Source organism: Lagopus leucura, unplaced genomic scaffold (genome assembly GCF_019238085.1).
Source record: "Lagopus leucura isolate 7727_CA_CO unplaced genomic scaffold, USGS_WTPT01 Super-Scaffold_100157, whole genome shotgun sequence".
Lineage (NCBI taxonomy): Eukaryota > Metazoa > Chordata > Aves > Galliformes > Phasianidae > Lagopus > Lagopus leucura.
Genome location: NW_024962334.1, coordinates 32,552,451 through 32,573,882, shown reverse-complemented (window position 1 = coordinate 32,573,882; position 21,432 = coordinate 32,552,451). Strand labels below are relative to the sequence as shown.

The following is a 21,432-nucleotide window of genomic DNA, read 5'->3' as shown; positions in this document are numbered from 1 at the left end:
AGAAAATGAAATGACTCCAACAATTTATTTTCAGAGTGCTTGATAAGATACACTTAAGGTATTTTTTAGCTAGGTTAAAATCACTGGTACTCCTCAGGAACGTCTGCTGTCCTTTTCTCCTCCATGAAAACAGGCGAAAAATATGTCTATAAAAATTGGAATAATTATACTTTTCAGTTTGAGAAGTAGGACAAGATTTAAAAACATTCCAAGTTCTCAGAAGTACCAAAGGACAGAAGTGGTTCTACCAAAACTCTTCAACACATCTTGAGTGAATACATTTGAATTATTGCCAAATACTATTTTTACAGCTGAATGTACAACTTCCTCATTTCTGTATCATAAAAAGCCCATGTTTATACTAAAAGTTAGACTTAATAACTAAAACGGTCATAAAACCTATGGGTTTTGTGGAAAAGTTGTAAAAACTCTGGAGTTTTCTTTAAAGAGAGATTTTTGTGCATTTGATCGAGCTGTTGGCTGGATGTTGAAGGCAGTGCAAGTGTATCTCCTCCAACTTAAAAAGTGGCTTTTTCTTTCATGTTACTATTTAAAAGAAGCCAGGAAATTAGTAGAACAGCTAAGAAAACATAATATGTTTTCAAGAAGATCTGAAGAATATTTCCTGAAAACATGGACATAGACTTTTTGAGGGAGGAGGAGAGTCACATAATTGCTGACATAACTGCAATTTGACACTTAACAATTTACAGCTCAAAGCTGCTAAGGTGAAGGAAATGAAGCAGTAGCAGCAGGTAGGAGCACATTATTTGGAAAAAGAAGGTGTACATTTCACATAATTGCTGCGTATGTTAAGGAGGCTCTAAAGTCTCCAGGTCTAACAGATTAGAGAACATCTTTTGTGAATGAAATGTGACTCATGGTTTAAGAACATAATTTTGACCTTAAAATACTGGTTGCAATTCATTCTGTTAGTCAGGTAGAAATTAGGAGATAGAAATCTGAAAATAAAAAGGATAATATGTATAATCTCTTTTAATTATAAAGCACAGAAAACTACTCCAAAGAAGCAAATTCTGTAATTTAATGCACAGGACTGAAAGAGATGGAATTTAAGAATCATAGTGAACACTCCTGAGATAATATCATTCTTTTATGCCTCATGCCTCCCCCACATAAGATCAGGAATGAAAGCAGAAAACAAACTGCAGTTAAAAAAAAAAAAAAAAGCGTACAGAAATTTACTTTTATTGCACTATCAAGCTACTTCTAAATAACACCCTGATAACAACGATAACAACTTGCTTTATTTGGCTTCACTGCATCTGCCCATTGAGATATATGGAATTCCACATCTACTGCCATTCAGCTCATGCTATACCAATTACCAAGCTAGCTTGATCCTGTTAATAACCTTTTATATTAATAAAAACTTATTTATTTGATGAAACAATAGGATAACGCCAGAGTCACTTTTAGCAAGCCAATAAAGTCCTTTGACTCTTAGAACAACCCACATCCAAGTGTTCTTCAACAGTCATTAGAGTCAGACTACTCTCAGACGTGCACACCTGTCCCAGACTACTACATATAGGAGCCTCAAATTAAAAACAACCATTTCCACTTGAGTAAATAAATAGCTACAAAAGTACTTTTCAAGATAACTGGCCCCTTAGGTATCAAAGGTTGTGATTCGGTTTTACAAGATCTGGTTTTCTTTTTTTCAGGTTGGTTAATAGAGTTATATGCTCTATGTCAGCTGGAACAGATTTAGTATAGCAATGGCTCAGGTTAAAACACTTCTAACAGGAAACACAGGGCAGATCCTTTCTACCAAGTTATGCCAGTGTTGTCTCTGGAAAACACAAGAAGGCTTTGAATCTGCTAACACTTGAAGGAGATGCACAGTTGGGCCTACACCCTTGGTTATTCATTCCCTACTCTTTAGTAGCTAAGATTAGGACTTGTCAGTGAGTCAGAGCAGGAACTTGCAGTCATTCTGGATATCTTATTTCCTGGAAACATGCAAGAAAAGCATGGCCACAAGCAGCCTTAGGAAGCTGAACCGGGAATCTACTTGCACATCACAACCAGAAAGAAGTCATATGTGGAATTATTACTGTTATATGGTCTTAGTGGTAATAGACCTGAAATAAAAACTGCTTTAATAGTCCCATCAATGCTCAGAAACATGAAGAAACTGTTTGAATTAAGTGGAAATAAAGCACATGAAAACAATGGCTTGCTTTTGAGGTCACCATTCTATAAAAATAATAACACTCCATTTTCTAACCCTGCAAACGTTCATGACAGTCTTATAACAAAATCAACACTTCAGCAGAGAGTTAATCTACTAGCTGATCGTAGATGTTTCTTCTTCCCTGCTTATATCTGGAAAGATCTCCTCAGGAGCAAGCATATGCAGGAGGAAGCTTCAAGATTGGGCATGTCACTCAGTCAAATGACTGATAGGAGGAAAGGATGGGAATGGAGTCAAGGCAAAAATTGTAAGGAGAAGTGAGGGAAGAAATTTAGATTCCAGTTTAGGTCCCAGGCCAAAACTGACAAAGATCCATGGTAACCTATTTCAAAGCCCTTTGTTTCAGACAACTGGCTGATATCAATCTGACAATTTGCAATGGTAATGAATTTAGCAAGGACTGCCTCGACACAAGGTTGATGCCAAGAAAGAGATTCTATTATAATGAAGAGGCTGGAAAAGGACAAGTAATTTTTCATAATGTGACTCAGACAGTAGTTGCATACACTCTTTTAAATGTAGAGTAGCAATTGGCTTTTCTTAAATTTCTCCAGGAGCCAAAAGAGAAGACAGCCATCACATCCACAATGCAGAACCATCAAGATATTAGAAGAATCTGTATTCCCAATACTGCCTGTTCCTAGTGAAATTATAGGTGTAGACATTTGCTCTGACATTAGCAGATCCCAAATAGGGAAATTAGAATACTTTATGTGAAGTAATAAACATAAAAAGGCTAACATGGTTTGATTCACATTCTTTTCATGCTCTCCAGCAGACCTCAGAAACACAGATAGGAAATGGAAATTATGGGTAATCAGTAACTTTGGATACAAAGCAGATGCTTAGTAATAAGGAAGAGAAATCACATTTATTTTTTAATAAGGCTACTGGTAACATGTAAAACTAAGTGACAAAACAGCCTTTTAATGTGGGGCCAAGCTACCAGCAGTAGGATGGTTTCAGTTTTTTTTCTTGATGTCGTCTTACGGCTTCCCTAGAATATTTCCAGCCTTCTCCTCAGCAAGGATTGGCACTGGGTCCCTACAGGATGCTCTGGAAATATTTTAGGACACAATTTATTTTGCTAATTATATTTCACCAGCAATGATTTCAGTATTCATTTTTAAATCCTTCACTGATTTTAATTAAGCCTCTCTAAGCTTTCAAAATTTTATTTAAGACAACAACAAGCTGATTTACTGCACAGCAAACAGAATCTCCACACTTCTGCTACAATTGCTTTGAACAAACTGCCAATGGCCCAATGAATTAGTAAGCTTGAAACACAAAAAAAGAGGTAAAAAATAAACTTATCTTCCAAGATATTATAAGTTGGAAACTAACACGTTGTTTCAAGCATTTTTGTAATTCTTTCCCCTTATTACTTAAATAAAATTAGATTCTCTGAGTGAGAAATGAAGCCAAATGGCTTCATGAGTCAGACAAACCAGTCAATGCAGGAGTCCATAGAATTCACCATAAATATAAGAGAAAATAGAAATTTCATCATCATATTAGGATTAAGAACATATATTTATTACAGGTACAGACAAAGGAGTTGTTGTGAGCTACCAGCACTGTTATATGGTGCCTGCCAGCAATAGCATCACATAAGATGTATGATTTCACACTCAAAGTCTTAATCTTCTATTTACAGAAGCCTTCCTCTGAGAAACTACAGAGCCTTCACTCTAATGCACACGGGACCAACAGACTGAAAAGCCTGTGACAGATCTTTGTATTTAATTGCTATTATTAGGAACTGAGCTTTCTAAAAACAAATCTTATTTAAGAGGACAAAGAACCAAGCTTTAGTCAAAGCTGTACATTAACTTTTTGGAAAACGATAGACTTAAATTGTAACTGGAAAGAATTCAAAATAATAATGCTCCACCTCTTACTAAATATTGCAATTTAGCGTAGTCCTTGTATGAAATAAGTTATACTGATTACGAGCTGCATATTCAACACATTTCTCAGCCCGACTGGTCTCTAACTCATCCATGCTTTGAAAGATCTCATTTGAAAAAATATTTTAAAAGTTTGAGACCAACTGCCAGCATATATGTATATATAACTATCTTTTACTTTGTGAAGTAGACACATAGAATATTTTATGATACTTGGCTTTATCGACCAAGCACGCTTAATGAGGTCCAAGACTTCAACAACAAAATACCATTTACTCCACTACTTGAGAGGAACTTACAAACAGGAGGGGAACTGATTTTTTACACTGTCTGATAGGACAAAGCTTTAAAAGGGGAAAGATTTAAGTTAGATGTTAGGAACAGATTTTTTACTCAGAGGGTGGTGAGACACTGAAACTGATTGCTTAGATAGGCTGTTGCTGCCCCAACTCTGGAAATGCTCAAGGCCAGACTGGACAGCAACCTGGGCAGCCTGATCTGGTGGCTGGATACCCTGCAAATTGCAGGTGGGTTGGAACTACCCCTCCAACCAAATCCATTCTATGATTCAGATGCAACACTGTATCATAGCAAGAAAAGGCCTGTTTTGGTGGTACCTAGCAACAGCACAAGGGGCAATGGACAAAAATTGAGACACAGGAAGCTCCACCTGAGCATGAGAAAAAAAGAAATCTGTACTTTGACAGCATCAGAGCACTAAAACAGGCTGCCCAGAGAGGTTTTGGAATCTTCTTCCCTGGAGACATTCAAAATCTGTCTGGATATTTTTTTTGTGTAACCTATTGTAGGTTAATGTGTACTGTAGGGAACCTGTTTTAACAGAGGAGGTTGGACTAGAGATTCCTTCTAACCTTTACAGTTCTGTAATTCCCCATTCTTCATAAGGAATTTCCTACTCTAATTAGAAATCAAATATCTCATCCACTATTCTCATGAGATTTCGATTGGTGAGTCTTGGTTTGGAAATAATTTTTGTTTTCGTAAATGACTTTTCCACTGGGGGTTGCAGTGTTTGATTAATCCACCTTATACATTAAGAATAGGATATAAAAGAGCTATAAGGGTGGAAAATACAAAATAAAACTACATAAAACTTTATGAGGCTGGATATCCACAGCAGATTTTACAAAGTCTATTGGATCTGCAGCAAAATGAAGTTTACTTTTTAAACTCAGATAACGGACCAAATAAACACTATATTTAGTGGGAGATGCAGGATAGTCATGCATTAAAAATTTTTACTATTATGTAAAAACACAATATTATTGAATCCTTGTAATGCTACTAATAAGACAACGTAAGATATGGCTGCTATAAATCCACTCTTTATTGTAGAATTTTATCTTAGACACTGCATATACCTACCAATTCCCTGCTGTTCAGCTGGCTATCCTGTAGGCTATTTACCTTAACATTAAGCCATGCAAGTTATTATTATCCAATCTGCAAGATTATTTAAATATTTGTTTGACATTCCATGTAGACAAATGTGTTGATTAATTATCTGTCATTCTATGAATCAAAGTCTCATAGACAAATACAAGCGCAGTCATTTTAAGTTTTCTTACTACTTCTGTGTAACTACTTCCAATAAACTTCACTGTTTATGACAACATAGGACAAATGCCTTTGTGTGTCAAGGTCAGAGTGATGTCAAAGCATATGGATTTTTTTTCTCCCCCAAAGCTTATCATTATCTTTGCCCTAACTGTTTCTGGTCTAACTTGTACAGAAAAAGCGTAAGGGCAGGTACAGAAATAGAATTTGCTGATGGAAAGCAAGACAAAGCAGAGTTTCTAGGGTATGATAGAAAGGTAGGCCCTTACAGAAAGGTGGTTCCAAAAGGGACACTTAGTCCCAGGAGTGAAAGACAAAGAAAGTTGTACAGGGAGGAAGAAATATTAACAGCTGCATCGTAATACAATACTTCAGAAAAAGACAGGATGTAAGGAGCTAAAAAGGGCAATTATCTGAATGGATCTCTGCAGTCAACAGGCAACTTTCCACAGTCCTTCAGAGCAAGCTGCCTGCTGGTGATGGCAAGTAGGATCCCCTGCAACAGACACATGGTAGTCATAGTCACTGATTTTGGCCAGAAACACTCTGATACACACCCTGCTTTATATCACCCTTCCCATTTAACAGCTGTCACCCATAGGTTGAGTTTTGTTATCAAATTGCTCCTTATTAAGGGTGAACACATTTCCTGGAGACTCCTTTGTTGAAGAGATCAGAGCAGCAGAACAACCAGAAATTTCTGTCAGGCTGTAATAACTTGCTCCACTCAGTACAGTGACATTCTCTACATCTTCTAGCACACCACCCAGGAAGACAGATTTCCTTCCTGCTCAGAGCTATTGCTCTGGGGGACAAAACAGAAAGATGGAGCTCAGGCAGTGCAACCTCAGTCTTTTATCCTATTCCTGCAGCATAGATATCCTTTTTCCATTTTCTTACTCCCTGAAAATAAAGTGTTGCAAAACATGATACTAAATTACATTAGAATTCTCTCCAGTTTGGCAATTATTTTTCATAGCATTCCTCCTGGGGTGTCTAGGAAAAGAACAGTTAAACATGGATACCATTTTTTGTTTACTCACTCCATGCCCTAAAGAATCTTCATAACATATAAAAATTACACATTTAAGCAGCTAACTAGCTAGCTAACTCAAATTTTTCCCTTTGCTGTTACAAATCATACACACACTTCTGAACAGTCTGATACTGGAATAAACATGAGTCTTTCTCATGGGAATAAAAGATGACTGTGAATCTGCTGTTCCAGCTGGTGAGCTGTTGAGAAACCACGCTCAGGTGCCTCGCAGTGGCTCAGTGATGCAAGCTCTGATAACAGCAGGTTTCAAAGGAAAATGGATTTCAATATTTTCAGTGTCTGTAAGGTCACTTTGGGTCAGTAGTAGGTAAAACATCTTCAGTTTTGATGAAAGGCTGAGCAGTGTCACCTTAGATCCCCTCTTTAATAAATACAAATATTTTTAAAGACACAAACTGATGTTAGGCATGACCATACAAAGAATTCTTGATTTCAGTTTCAGAAAATTGCTAACATTTATTTGATCACAGTGAGATTTAATATTGTAATTTCATTTTGTCCAATAATCCTGCCTTTACTAATGGTAGTATTAATGCTTATTACAAATAATGTCAAGGCCTACTGCTTCAGGATGTTCCTCCATCAAAGCCTCATTTATCAAACATTAGTACTGCTGCTGTTATTTTATTGGCAACTTATCTCAACATAGTCTTTACAAATGTAACTGCTTGCTCCAGCTTCATCCGGACTACACGACAATGAATCCCCAGTCTCAGGGGTACTCCCCACAAGATGACAAGGAGTCATTGTCTCAAAAATCTCAGCCTGGAATAGCTGACTGCTCTGCTGAGATGCATCAAGGCTTTGGGTATGTTGGATACTCTGGAAGTGTCTGACAAGCTGTCTAATTTCCAGAACTCTGAACAATAAGCTACAGAAATGAGGAAATACATGGTTGGTGTATAAATGGCCCATCCTTACCCTACTTCAAAACATACTGCACGTTTTTTGCTCCTGCTGCTATGACTCTGCATCAGTCCTCTGTCATCCTTAGCTATGTTTGTCCAATACATACTGTATTTGACATCCCTGGCCATATCAAACATCTGAAATATTTTCAGGGTTATTTCAATTGCCTACAAGGTGCCTTTTTATCTACCTTTGTTTTAGCACCTGACAAGCTTTCTAAAAGAACTTACTCATTGCACTTCCTACATAAAATGCCTGCCTATGAAGAACACTTTGAATAATATTTTTCTCTGCAAATCTTTGAATTGTTTGTTTCATATTTTTTCCTGATTAGTATTTATGTTTTTGCTACTGTATGGGTTAGGTGGACAGTTTTGAAACTGCCTTCATGCTAGCTGGTAAAATAACTCAATAGTTCATTAACGCACCTTAATACATTCAAAACGTAAACATCTACATCTGAGCTCCTCATCTCAGAATGTCTCTCTGTAGCATCACATACATATACACAGAAGTTGCTCTGAAAGTAATGCCTCCTATTTCCATGGAAACTACAACAGATACTAAAAGCTCAATAACACTACTTTTCAATGTAGTCAGTAATGTTAGCTGTGCATTTTTGCCAGTCACAAACAAGAACCCATATGCTACATTCATAAATATCTGCATCAGTGGAGATTCCCCATGGTTGCTGTTATTGCAGTTGAAATGCACCACCTACTACCCCACTATTCTCACATCCAGTGACTGGTTTTCAGAAGCATCAACAAGTGTTTATGGGTGCAATTTTTTTCCACATGGAGAAATTCAATTCCACACTTTTACTTCAAATGTACTCCAAGGTCAGATGACGTTTTGTCAAAATGCTTCCCTGCTGCCATCCATCACACAGCAACAGAATGTAATGGAAAACTGTCAGAAAGGTTCATTCTCTACTGCCATACCACCAACACCTGCCTCTGAGGTTGTGGGGGCAACATAATAAATAGGAGGCACTAATTTCAGAGCAGCATATACAGACACATGCATGCATACATACATATAAAAGAGAGAGAGTAAACAAAACAGAGAGAATTGAACACAGGATGTAACTCAACCAACCTCCTTGAAGTGTCTGCCTTTGGTATTCATAGGCTGCTGACTATATTATGTCTCTCCTGGCTGTACATGAGTTTAGGTAGATCAACATGGATATAGAAGTCAATACAGCTAGAAGATTTGTTTCCTTTGTATATAATTTATTCATTTGACTTGTAAATTTGCAGACTATGACATAGCTCATGGCAGACTTATTTCAGACCCTATGCACTTTAAGTGTCCCTTCCACAACTATCTGTGATCAACCCATCATCAGCTAAACTTTCACAAGGTAATAATGGTGTCACTTAGCCCTTTTACTTACCTTCACTAAATAGTAATCAACTGCTTTTATGTTAATGTTTACTTCCTGATAGTACATGATTTGTAAGTATATTTCATCCCATTCAGTTCATGGGGTTCCTGGCTCCTTAATACACTGCTGCAACTCCAAAGGTGAACTTCACACTTATTCTGCCCTCTGACCATTAAAAGCCTCTCATTCTGGTACAGTTCATCTTGTTGGAATCCATACATTCACATACCAGAGCAAACTAAGCTTCAATGTTTCACTGCAATTTCAACTTGGAAATTAATAGTTACTTGGCCAAGTTAAGGTTAAGTGGAAAAATTAACTTCAGGATTTAGCTCACAGATCTAATTTCCATTTTTTATTTGCTGAAAGTAATTACACTTAAAATTTTAGGAACTCACATTCAAGAAGTAACAATTTCTTTCAATTCATTTTGATAACAATATCATAATTAACTGAGATGAATTTGCTAGAGAACCATTCAACCATGCATACAGTAATAATCAACATGTTAATACTTGCATTGACTTCTATTTTGCAAAACTCATTTTGTTTGGGAATAAAATGTGACAGATGGATCAAAACAAACGATTTAAGTGTCAGAAATTTCAAGTCATGACAGAATTCTATGGATCAGTCTAGAAAAGCTCCCTAAAGACAGAAAATTTAGCAGAAACAGCTCTGGAAATCTTAAAAGAATAAACAAAACAAAAAAAAAAAACAAAAAACAGAACAAGCTGATAGCTACTTATGAGAAAAACTCTGATTCTTAGGTAATTACACATGGCTTTCTTTTTAATGACAAATCCACTATTGCATTTCCATTGTTACAAATGAAAGTCACAAGAGAACAAGAGGATGTTTTAAAAACAGAGTATATGAAAACCTGGGGAGATGTCCAGATCCCAAGGAACCACAAATCACTAATTAAATTAATAAGAATACTACAAACTGTCTTAACTTCTAATTATGAAGCAAATAGCCCTGCTAAAGATACGCTGATGACAACAGTGAATGGAGTGCTGAAATTAACTATTTTTAATCCCTGTTCTTAGTAAGTATTCATTAAACAGAAAAAAAAGTTGAGTATACACCTCAACAATTTCAAAGTCATCTTAAGTAACTTGGAAACTACACCACTATGCAACCTACATGAAGAATTGAAGAAACCACTTCTATTGCATCAGGGATTTAATGTGCCATTGTCCTCAATTTTCCTCTTAACAAGGTTATTTAATTCGTGGCTGGAGATAAAAACAGTTTGAAGTGTTATCATTAACATAATTAATCCCATCTTGTTCTCCAAGAAGCATACATCTAACATATGGGATCTGTACATGTTAACTTTGTCACTCTTTTTTACTCCATAATAACCTCTGAAAGTCTTCCAAAACTCCAATAATGGAAATGCCACTGTAAAAATGTTAGCTGCTAAGAAACAGTAGACTATACAGTTTAAAAAGCACTTGGAGGCTATCCTTACCATTTACTTTTAAGGTACAGCAGCCTGGAAAGGTGGGGCAAACAAAAATCCCATGAAATTCAACAAGGAGAAATGAACAGTCTTGTACCTAGACAGGAACAGCTCCAGGCACTAGCACTTGTTGGTAGCCACCCAGCTGGAAAGTGGCTCTGCAGAAAGGTACCTGGGGGTCCTGGTGGACATTAAGCTGAATGCGAGTCAGCAAGGTGCATTCACCTTTACAAAGGCGAATGGTACTCTTGACCGCATTAGCCAAAAGCCAGCCAAGAAAGGCAGGTCAAAAGAGGTGATACTTCCCCTCTACTCCATTGGTGAAGCTGTCCCTGGGTACTGTCTTCAGTTCTGGAAATCCCAATACAAGGGAGACATGGACATAATCAAGATTGCCTTACATAAGGCCACCAAAATGATCAAGGAAGCACATTTCCTATCAGGAGAGGGGGAGAAAATTGGACTGGAGGAGTCTCAGGCATATAATCAATGCATATAAGTACCTGAAGGGAGGGTACAAAGAGGATGGAGCCAGGCTCTTTTCAATGGTGCCCGGACAAGAGGCAATGGGCAAAAACTGGAACACAGGAGGTTCTGTCTCTAAACATCAGGAAGTACTTCTGTACTGAGAGAGTGCCTGAGCCTGGGTTGCCCAGAGAGGTTGTGGAGCCTCCTCCTTGAAGATCTTGCAAAGTCACCTGGACGGTGACCTGCTCTGGGTGTCTGCCTGAGCAGGGGTTGGAACAGATAGACCCAGAGATTTTTTCCTACCTAGCCATTCTGTGACTCTGATATAAGACATGCTGAATCACAAAAAACTTATTGTAACAAAAATTTCAAATAGAACAAAAGCAGAACATTTATCAGAGAGTTCTGACTGATGTAGGTCTGTCTTTTCCTCCAAGTTTCTTTAAAGTCTTAAAGTTGCCTAAATTGCATCCTGTTGTGAAAGGACAGGATGACTTACAGTTACAGAGCTTTATCAAGAGTGAACATTAAAGTTCTTTGCTTTTCATATGTAATTTTGAGTTTTTAAAATAATGAGTGACACATGAGAAACAGCAGTATCTCTGTGCTAATGTCAACAGCCTTTAATAAAGGGGCTGATATTAAAGTCCTAGTTGGCATCACATTAATCCATAATCTATTCACTGCAGTACTATCACACTTAGTAGAAGCGGAGAAAAACAAAAAGCAGAACGATCATTCAGAGTTCCATTACCTTTAATAGCAACAGAAAGGAGTGTTGCAAACTTCAGTTAAGCACATATGCCTGCAAGTATTTATTTCTTTATTTATTTTGAAATTCTCTACACGAAATTTTTTTCCTCACAAATTACTATTACACATTTCTTCTTGGGAGCTCCATTTTACTCTCAGGTCTTTGGGAGCAGTTGGTAGACCTGATGAATGTAGCATTTTAATGACACAAGTGGTAAAGATTCAGGACTTCTATTAAAAGTTAAGACTGGTAATAGAGAAATTACTTGAAGAGTGAACTTCAAATGCTTCCATGAATCAAATTCAGCAGTAAGAATTAGGGAACATTTACAGAATGAACATTCTTCCTACTGCTGCTGCTTTAGTTGTGCAGCACCCATCCACTGCATTCTTTCACACCACAAGAAATTGAACTCCTCTAGTACAGGATATGGAACTACATGTCATTGATCAAGTGCCAAAACATGAGAAGTGTAGAATGGTATTTAGGTAATCCCCAGCATTACAATCAGTTGTTTATAGCTCATCTGATCTATCTCAGCATCAAGAACACTGCTGGCCAAGAAGAAAATGCCTTGATACTGAAGTCAACCTATAATTCTGCATCTTTTTTTTTTTTTTTTTTTTTTTTTTTTTAAATTTTTGACTGCAAATTGACCATTTAATATTGGACTTTTTTCAACTCTGTTCACCTATTCTATTCTTCTACTTTAGAAACAAAAATGGAGACCTTAACACAGTGTCAGTCAGCAACCTGCACTCCTCCTACTCTTGTTGAAGCCCTGGTTTCTGTTCCCCCCCCACTGAAATTTTTAGGTGTACCTTCCCTGCTCAGAGCTCCAGTGACACATGTTTGATTACACACAACATCAGAAGGAGAAAACTTAACCAGGGACTAGGATTAGTTCTGGCAACAGGAACTTCTATATTTGTTTCTTGTCCTCTTGTATCTCTCAGCAGAGCTCCATCAGCTAGAATTTGTGAACCTGCTGAACATGTTAGAGATGAGAGGATGCTGTGATTCGCTGCAATACTTCCTTCTGCCTCTCTTTTTTCTACCTTCTGATCTTTACTCCTCTATTTGCTTATTTGATTTCTTCCATATTATTTAATTTTCCTCTGGTCTCCTCTTCCATCTCCATACTCCTTCAAGGAGTGTGGGCAGGAGGGGAATTGCATTAAGAAAGTGCTGAGGCTGTCCGTACAGTAGGAGATCTGCACAAACAGCAGCCAGAGGTGGTGGAAGACAAGACCCCAGCCATGAGCCACCAGTGGCATACAGAGCTACAGGACTAGGAGGTTAGGCTGCATCATACCTCTTACCTACCGTGGTATTGCAGTAGACACTACACAGTACCACAGCCACACCCAACAGCAAGCTTGTCTGATAAAGGACAAGCTACGTACTTCCATCAGCATTTCTCTTTATCACATAGAAAATCCTCTGTCTCATGCAGTCCTAACACACTAAGTTTTCCCTACTTGTCTTGGTTCCAGCACTATCTCTACAAGTGCAAATGCTACAGACACAGACACACAACTGGAATACTTAAATAGAAAGCCATTAATACTATAGTCTTCTACTGAGAAGGTTTTATAACAGTTAAACTTGAGTAGCTTGAGGTTTTCCATTATACTGATATTTTGCTATTTTCTTCTTCTGGAAAACAAGAAATAAATGCTGCAGTTTCTCTTGACATATGTAGGAGAAAAAAAGGGATTTTAAATAACTGCAAGAAACTCTTCTCAAATTACTCAAAGTAAATGGTTAGAAAGCCACTTACCCCCAGTTGCTACTGTAATCTCACGTAGAAAATGGCCATAAAATGGAAAATCAAAGGACAGATTCACTCTCTGAAAGGAATAACACCAGAAAATAAAATCAATATTGTGCAGAAAACAAAATGAAGAGTCCTCCACTTCAAATACCTATTTCAATCATTGCTTTTGATTTTTTACTGAAGCCTCATTATTCTAAATTTGAAATTGACAATAGCTAACTAGGAACAATTCTGGCACTTAAAAACCTGAAAGCAGCGAACATTCAAAACTGAAGACTTTAGAAAATAAAACAGACATAATAACTACATCATGAGAATGAAATTAGAAAGATGCGTTGATTTTAAAATTGTTTTTAAACCTCTTTGCTAAGAAGAGCCATTGCTATACAAGTCTTGCAGGATGCCTGATCCCTTTGGCAGCAGGTGGTTTACTCCTCAGCCACATGCTCCTTCAGATTCAGACACTCTCCCTGACACCCTGCTGCTACCTGGTTGCTTATCTGATGAAAAGTGGAAAAGAGTTTCTTCATCAACTTTGCAGACCTGCTTACTAACAAGGACCTGAAATTATTTATAAAGAAACAAAGCAACAACAGTACTAGCAAACTTACTGCAAAATAATAAAAAAAAGAAGGGGGAGAGGGGAAAGGAACTTCATTCCTCTGTCAATCTATCCTATATCAGCTGACATCATAGCAGAGAACTGTGATTTAGAGATCTAGAGAACAGATTTATCCTCACCTAAGGTCTTCATAAAGTACCATTCAAATTCACACTTATTTTCCCTCTCCGCTTTCTCCTTTCTCATCTATTCTACTGCTCTCCCAAAACTTGTTAGCTTCTGTAGCCACTCAATTATCACTTGGTGTTCTATGTGCTTCAACTATGAGCATACCAGTAGTCCTGACAGAAAGAACTGCTGAACTTCTACTAAGGTGTTTTCATGGCTTAAATATTATCTCCCATAGAAAGATACCACTTGCATAATGGCCTGTGGCTCTTTACTATTTGGCATTTAAAAGGAGTTACTACAGAAAAAGTGCTGTGAAAAAGCATTGTTATTGACTGTCCCTCATCCCGAAGCTTTCATGTCTTCACTTAAGAAAGGGAAATAGTCGATAATTTATTAAAATTAAAGAAAACACACACACACACACACACAAAAAAAAAACAAAAAACAAGACAAAGTAACTACTATCTTAGGTTTTTTTTTTTTTAATAATAATAATTGAGTATATATTATCGCAGTAAGAATTATATTTACATCTACCAGAAACATTTACAGAATTATTTAGTAGAAATTAACAGCTGAAGATTTGCAGCAACTTTAAACCAGATTTTCTTTCCACTTAAATGGAAGATAGTATTTTGACAAGATTAGCCTCTTTTTTAAAAATAAGAATACAGAATTAATTTGCATTGTGTTAACTGGAATGAGTAGTTTTTAATGACATCTATTGTATGTATGTAAATATGTATACATAACCAAACGTTTAATCACAATGGTATACACAAATGAAAACAAACAAAAAAAAATTGAAATTAAAACACATTCTGTAGTTTTCATTGCTGGGAAGTTGTATGCTATGTTCATTTACATGTCCCACTCAGATTATGTCCTTGCTTTTCCTTACATAATTTCCACAATCATGTTAAAAATGACCAGAACTTCTCTCTATCCTTTAAACAGTATTATCCCTTTTCTTCTCTTAGCATTAACCCTCTGAATAACACAATAAACATTAAAATGCTTTTAAGGGAGCACAGCTGTCTTTCACAGTCCTCTAAATGGCTGTAATAAAGATATTAGCATAATGATAATGTTTGTAATAGATAAAGACTTGAGCCTATGCCCACTCAAATCAGATATAGATCTCCCATTGATTTCAATCAAAAACTAATGCCTTAAATTTTAACAACATAATAGGTACTTAGTATAGACAATTAAATAATGTAATAGAGTATTAAAGAACTAACAAGATTTGAGGAATATTTTAAAGATTAATATTTAACAGCTACTTGCTGTTGGGAGAGTAAATCAAAGCCCTCATGCTCAGGAGTCTGAGGTACTAGGTTCCCCTCTACCATGCTCCACATCAATCCCACATCCTGCCCAGAAGCATTACCTTGTTTTAAACCTCTAGAATGATAGTTGAACAAAAGATCCTTCTTGGAATTAACATTCTGAAGCAAGGAATCTCATGAACCAAGTGGAAACAAAAATGCTTAGAAAGAGAGTGCGGAGGGAGTTATCTTCAGTAATTATTAAAACAAGTTAAAATTTAGGTCCCAGGCCTGATAATTAATATATATATATTTAAGCTCGAACAGGTATTTTTTAACTCCTGTATTAGTGTTTTTTTTTGGTTTTTTTTTTTTGCATGTTTCCATTCTCTCTCTCAAGTACCAGAATCCCAGGTGACAAAAAGCAAGGTCTTGGGACACTTTTTGGTACCTTTCTCTGTTCAGTCACCACCCTTTAAAAACAAACTGTCTTAGAAAATACCTGAGTTAGTGTGTTATTAAATCTACTCCAAAGATACATAATTGCCTAAGCTCTTCATTTGTATTATCCCTAGCTTCTTCCAGTCTTTTATACTGTGAGGAAATTTTATGATTTGGGCCCTCTGTTACACAAATGCTAACCTAGTCTGCTTTTTTGTGTTCAGAATTAAATACTGGGGTATTTCTTCTTGCTGTCACTTACATCCCCCTGAGACAGTCACCTGGCTGGCACCAGGGATATAACAGATAACAGTTTCAAAGCTGAGAAAAAAATCAAATTAAATTCCTGTTTCTGCTCAGTTTAATACCACTACATCTTGAAACAAGCAAACAGACAAACAAAAAACAACTCCCAAAAACAGCAACAAATGATACACTCTTTTTCATATTTATTTGTTATTGGCATGGATCACATGTATTGCTTCTGTTTCTATCTGTCATATGAATGATTTTTATAAATTCTCATAGTAGAAAAAGTTAGTGAAACATGTCATACAAAATGGAAATGTCAACACAAATACATTCAATGGAAGATGTAAAATTTCAGCAATTTATTTCTCAGCCCAGTTCTGTCTCTTATGAAAATAACAGTAACATCTCTGACTTCAGCAATGTAACTAGATTACTGTTAGATAGTTCGAGATCTAACCTTATATTTATATATGTATTGCTTTATCTTAAAGGCGTTTCTGAAGGACTTTTACATCAAGTACAAAAATGCAACTTGAAATCTTTTGATAGCAACACTGTTCAGAATTTTAACTAAAATTCAAAAATGAAGTTCTAAACAGGAGTATTTTGATACTTAGAACTGCTTTATCACTTACAGCTGAAAGACATCCATGTCAGTAAAAAAGAGTATTACAACTTACTGCTGCTTGTCGATGGGTATTGGAGAGGATCCCATGAATCTTTACTTTGTCTTTCTCCATTTGGTCTATATTGACCCATAAATCCCGGCTGGTGGAATCATATGGGCCATATGTCCTTGAAGTATAATAATTATGATCTGTATCCTCCTAAAAGGGGAGGGGGGAACACAGCAAATAAAGATCAGAATGAAAAATGCATCTTAGTGTTATATAAAATTCATACTTGAAATACAGAGTTCTGCTGCTACTCAGAGTGCAGAAGAATTGCAAGTGAGTGGTCAAGAACAAAAGTACAAATTACAAATGTGTTACAGAATATATTTCTGCCTCCAACCAAGAGCATTTGGCAAGGCAAATACATACCATAATTTTCCCTATCTCCAAATCCTAACCATACCATTCCTGTAACCACATAGTGAAATCTACAGCAAAATTCATGACTGCTTTCAAAGTGAGGTGACTATTAAGCTCATGTAACAACTACCATATTATAACAAAACGGTAAGTAGTACTCAGAGCCAACACCTTAAGAAGAATTTTAAGTTTTCTAAATGCAATTCATTAGAATAGTCTTTTAGGGAGCATCTATAACATTCCTAATAGCTATTGTTTTACAACAGTTTCACTTTAAATCTCCAAAACATTATTTTAAGGTACATTTGCCATTCAGAGAGATTTTGCCATCCATCCATACATATTTATTGAAATTTTTTTGCGGTCTTTAAAATGACAGCGGTTGCTGCCATGTCCATGTCACAGCAAATTCAGAGAGAAAATATACAGATCCGACATGTAATATGTGAGATTTTTCTAGTGGTCCACCAAATTCTGTAGCCAGAATATGTATCCAGCTCAGCAATCAAGTTCATGGTTCAGGTGACAGTCAAAGTCTTGGCAATATCTGGCTATTTTTGATGACAAAGTTGAGATGCCAACACTCAAAATAATCTGCATGCCATTCCACTGCAATCAGTTTTCACTCTAAATCACGCAAATCACTGGCTCTTATTTAGCACAAAAAAGTGAATTTCTGAAATCTTTTATAGAAAAATGACTACATGCCTAAAAATCCAATCATAGGAGATTCTGGAAATTTCTGTCAAAGTCAGAATTTGGATATGTTGAGATTATCCAAACTACTTAAAAATTAGTCTTTAAATAAATTATTATTATTTTTTAAATACCACAGATAAACAAATGTAGAGAGCTATACAGGAAAAAAAGTAGAAACAGTTCTTCCATATAGAGTATGCTTCTGTGTGAAGAAGTAGCTTACAATGGAAGCCAATGTACAAGCCTTCTTCATCTTTTTAAAGGAAAAAAAAAACCAAACAAGAATAAAGGAGACCATTCAGAAAGGGTAAGAAGTGATCTTGCAGCAAAGAAATAAACAATAGTGCCCAAAGTAGAACAAACATTTCCAAGACCTATTTTTGTAATCAAGTAGCCATACAGGACAATAGCCCTCCTTTAAGATTATTCCGCAAACAAAACATTATTTAAAGGCTGGTTATTGCCAACTCTCTCTGTTGAAGAAAACTAGTATTACAGGTTGGGAAGCAGCATCTGTGGATATTTTACCCTAGCTACTGACTCCTAATAACTTGGTAATCAGCACAAAGACAGAGACCATCATAGCTGTTGATTCCCAGTAGGAATAGCTACAATCATCTCTACTTTTCTGAATATCTAAAACCGTGAAAACAAATAAAAATCTGAGGTTAGAGATTAAACCTCAGGATTCATCTTTAAAGTCAACTTTTTCTCATCCAAAGTTATTAACTGTGAAATATTTAAATCAAAATGTTGTCAGTTTTCTGCTACAAAAATCACTGCAAATTTACAACGTGACTAGAAAAAACTAGAATAAAGTTGGCCTGAGCAGCTTAAGATCTTTTGGTACACTGAAGAACAGTGATTTTTCCAGTCTTCATATTTTTGAATATGCATTACTGTGGAAATGAAATCACAGGATTGTTTCACAAATTTGCCAGTTATAAATAAATGCTTTATTGGTAAGAATAGATACTTAAGAGTCTTCATTCTGACAGATCTGTTTAAGGGGTTTGGTTCATTCTACCTGTTTCACAATATGTTCCACCAACTGAAGAAAATTAAAATGTTTAGAAATGAAATGAAGCAGAAACATATTAACATATGAAAAAAATAAGCAGGGAGAAAGCAGACAACATGCCCATTACTATTTAAGAAGCAACAGTAAATTAATTAAGTAGCTGATGTTTAAATACAAAGTTTTGGATTCTTTTTTTCCTTCCCATTCTCCCCTCCTTACTTTCCAGGTACTTTTGGGAAATAAGAATAATTTCCATTTACTCCTCTGTAAGTACAGTTTGGCTCAACTACTGAACATAGATGAAATAAGAAGCATGTCTATTCTATTGAGAAGTGCAGCTTTCACAGCAGCAGATTTTCCAAGATTTTTTGTACCAACTACGAGAATTTATTGTTGTCAACCTTCGTTTGAAGGTTGATTTGAAGGGAATACTTATTATTATGGGGAAATAAATTATTTTTTACCTGAAGCAATCCTCAGTGCTGAGCTGCCATTTTACTGTGATTGTAAAGAAAATATTTTCTTACTGTTTTTATGAGGTAAATTTTCTGATGACACATTGAATATTTTCATACTCCTCTCACTACAATTAGTGTAGTATTAGAATAAGTGTTCTCATGTGTGCTGTGTACATACATCGCTCATGAAAGCTCAGCACAGCTGAAGATTAAGCCTTCTTTACACTTTTGGTGTTCATTACTTGTCAAATTCTTACTAGACATCCATTCCATAAGTCACTCTGAAATACAGTCCAAATGTCACAAGGCTGTTTCTCAACAACTGCTCTCCCTTAACAAGTAAGGACTTCAAATATGCTAGGTGTGCTCTCACAACCTAGGAAGTATGATGTAACTGTGTGAGCTCCTTTATGCTCCAAGATGCATTCAAACTGCTAGCTGGGATACTAGCCAAATGCATATGTGAAAATAACACTGAAAAAAAAAAAAACCCATGAAACAAAGTTATCTCACACTGAAATAAGGCACCATGATTCAATGATGATGCAATCTCATTTGTGAAGGGAAAATTAACTTTGAGAGTCCCATGCTTACATATGCTCCTTAATTTAGGTTAGGAATAAGAGCTTCTGTCAAATTTATATGCAAGAATGTTTTTCTTTCAAGTAATTTTTTCAATTCCATCCAAACCGCAGACAATAATGAATGCAGTTTTACCATTTATAAGGCTGTACTTGAAACAAAGCAGTGAAAAAAACTGCTGTCATCCAGTGATGAACTCTGCTGCTGCACAACGCTACACTGTAGAGAAACCTTTAGTTTCTCTGTAAGAAAGATATCACCAGAGCAAATTACTATAGAGCATGCAGACAGACGGCAGTTAGATTTCAACAGCTTTAGTTTTGGTCACTTTCTCCCAGTCCTTGCATCCACTGAATATTATATAGCATTAAAATCATGGAATTATTAAGGTTGGAAAAGAGCCTAAGATTACCTAATCCAGTCATCCACCCATCCCCACCATGCCCACTAACCATGTCCCCTCAGTGTCATATTCATGTGTTTCTTGAACACCTCCAGGGACAGTGACTTTACCACCTCCCTGGGCAGCCTGACTGCTCTTTCTGAATAGCTCACACAACACTTAACTTATCACTGCATTTACTTTAAAAGTTAAATAATGGGCTTTGACCAGAAAAATAAAATAAAATTCAAGGACATTAATCTTCAAATATTTGGAAATAGATGTTATGAATTGTTGCTAATTGAAGACAATTAGACTGCATGTCTAAGAACAGGCAACTGTTCAAGTATTCTAAGTATTGAAATGAAATTGTCAGATTTCCATTGAGGCAACACATCAATGAAGGAACTCTGAAGCCATCAGGAATATGAAGTTAAGACTTTATAGATGCTTAATTTTGTCAGTGAAAAAAAGAGGAACTGGTGTATGATTTTTTAAAAAAATTAATTATTGCCCAATTATTGCTAAAATTGCAGACTATGCGTACTTTTGAATGAAATTAAAGTGCTTCTTTTTTTCTGCTCCAAAAATCAGTAGTGAGGAAATTCATCATCAAACAGTGTGTTCATAAAGTTGACTTTAATTCTGATGTTATGAGCATTTATAGAGGAATAGCTTATGAAATTAATCTGTAATTGTCTAATTACGTTTTCTAAAAGTTGTATTTGCACAATAAATTGGAAACTCTGGAAGGAGAATACAGGCAATTATGTATTAAAAATAGAACATTTTTCAGGGAGAGAACAAAGAAAATAAAATATAGATTGGGAAATTTAGCAAGAGGAAATGAGTTAGCAATTTCAAGTATTTCCCTAATGAAGAAAAGTAGACCTAGTAATTCATTTCATGGAAGAAAAAAACAAAAACAACACCTTTTCTATTAAAACAAGCCAGCAGCAGGATAATCCTACAAGCAGACAACAAAACCAGTTTCCTGAACTGGTTATTTGTACCC

General features: G+C 36.1%; 1 protein-coding gene across 1 annotated transcript in view; it reads right to left on the bottom strand.

Annotated features, from left to right (window-relative positions):
- The window catches only part of PLXDC2 (plexin domain containing 2), a 233,021-nt gene that overhangs the window by 83,728 nt on the left and 127,861 nt on the right, over positions 1 to 21,432 (bottom strand). The window contains exons 3-4 of the mRNA XM_042888938.1: positions 16,922 to 17,068; positions 13,548 to 13,617 (exon numbers count right to left, since the gene is read on the bottom strand). Of these exons, the coding sequence (XP_042744872.1) occupies positions 13,548 to 13,617; positions 16,922 to 17,068 (217 nt within the window). The remainder of the gene's footprint in view (positions 1 to 13,547; positions 13,618 to 16,921; positions 17,069 to 21,432) is intronic.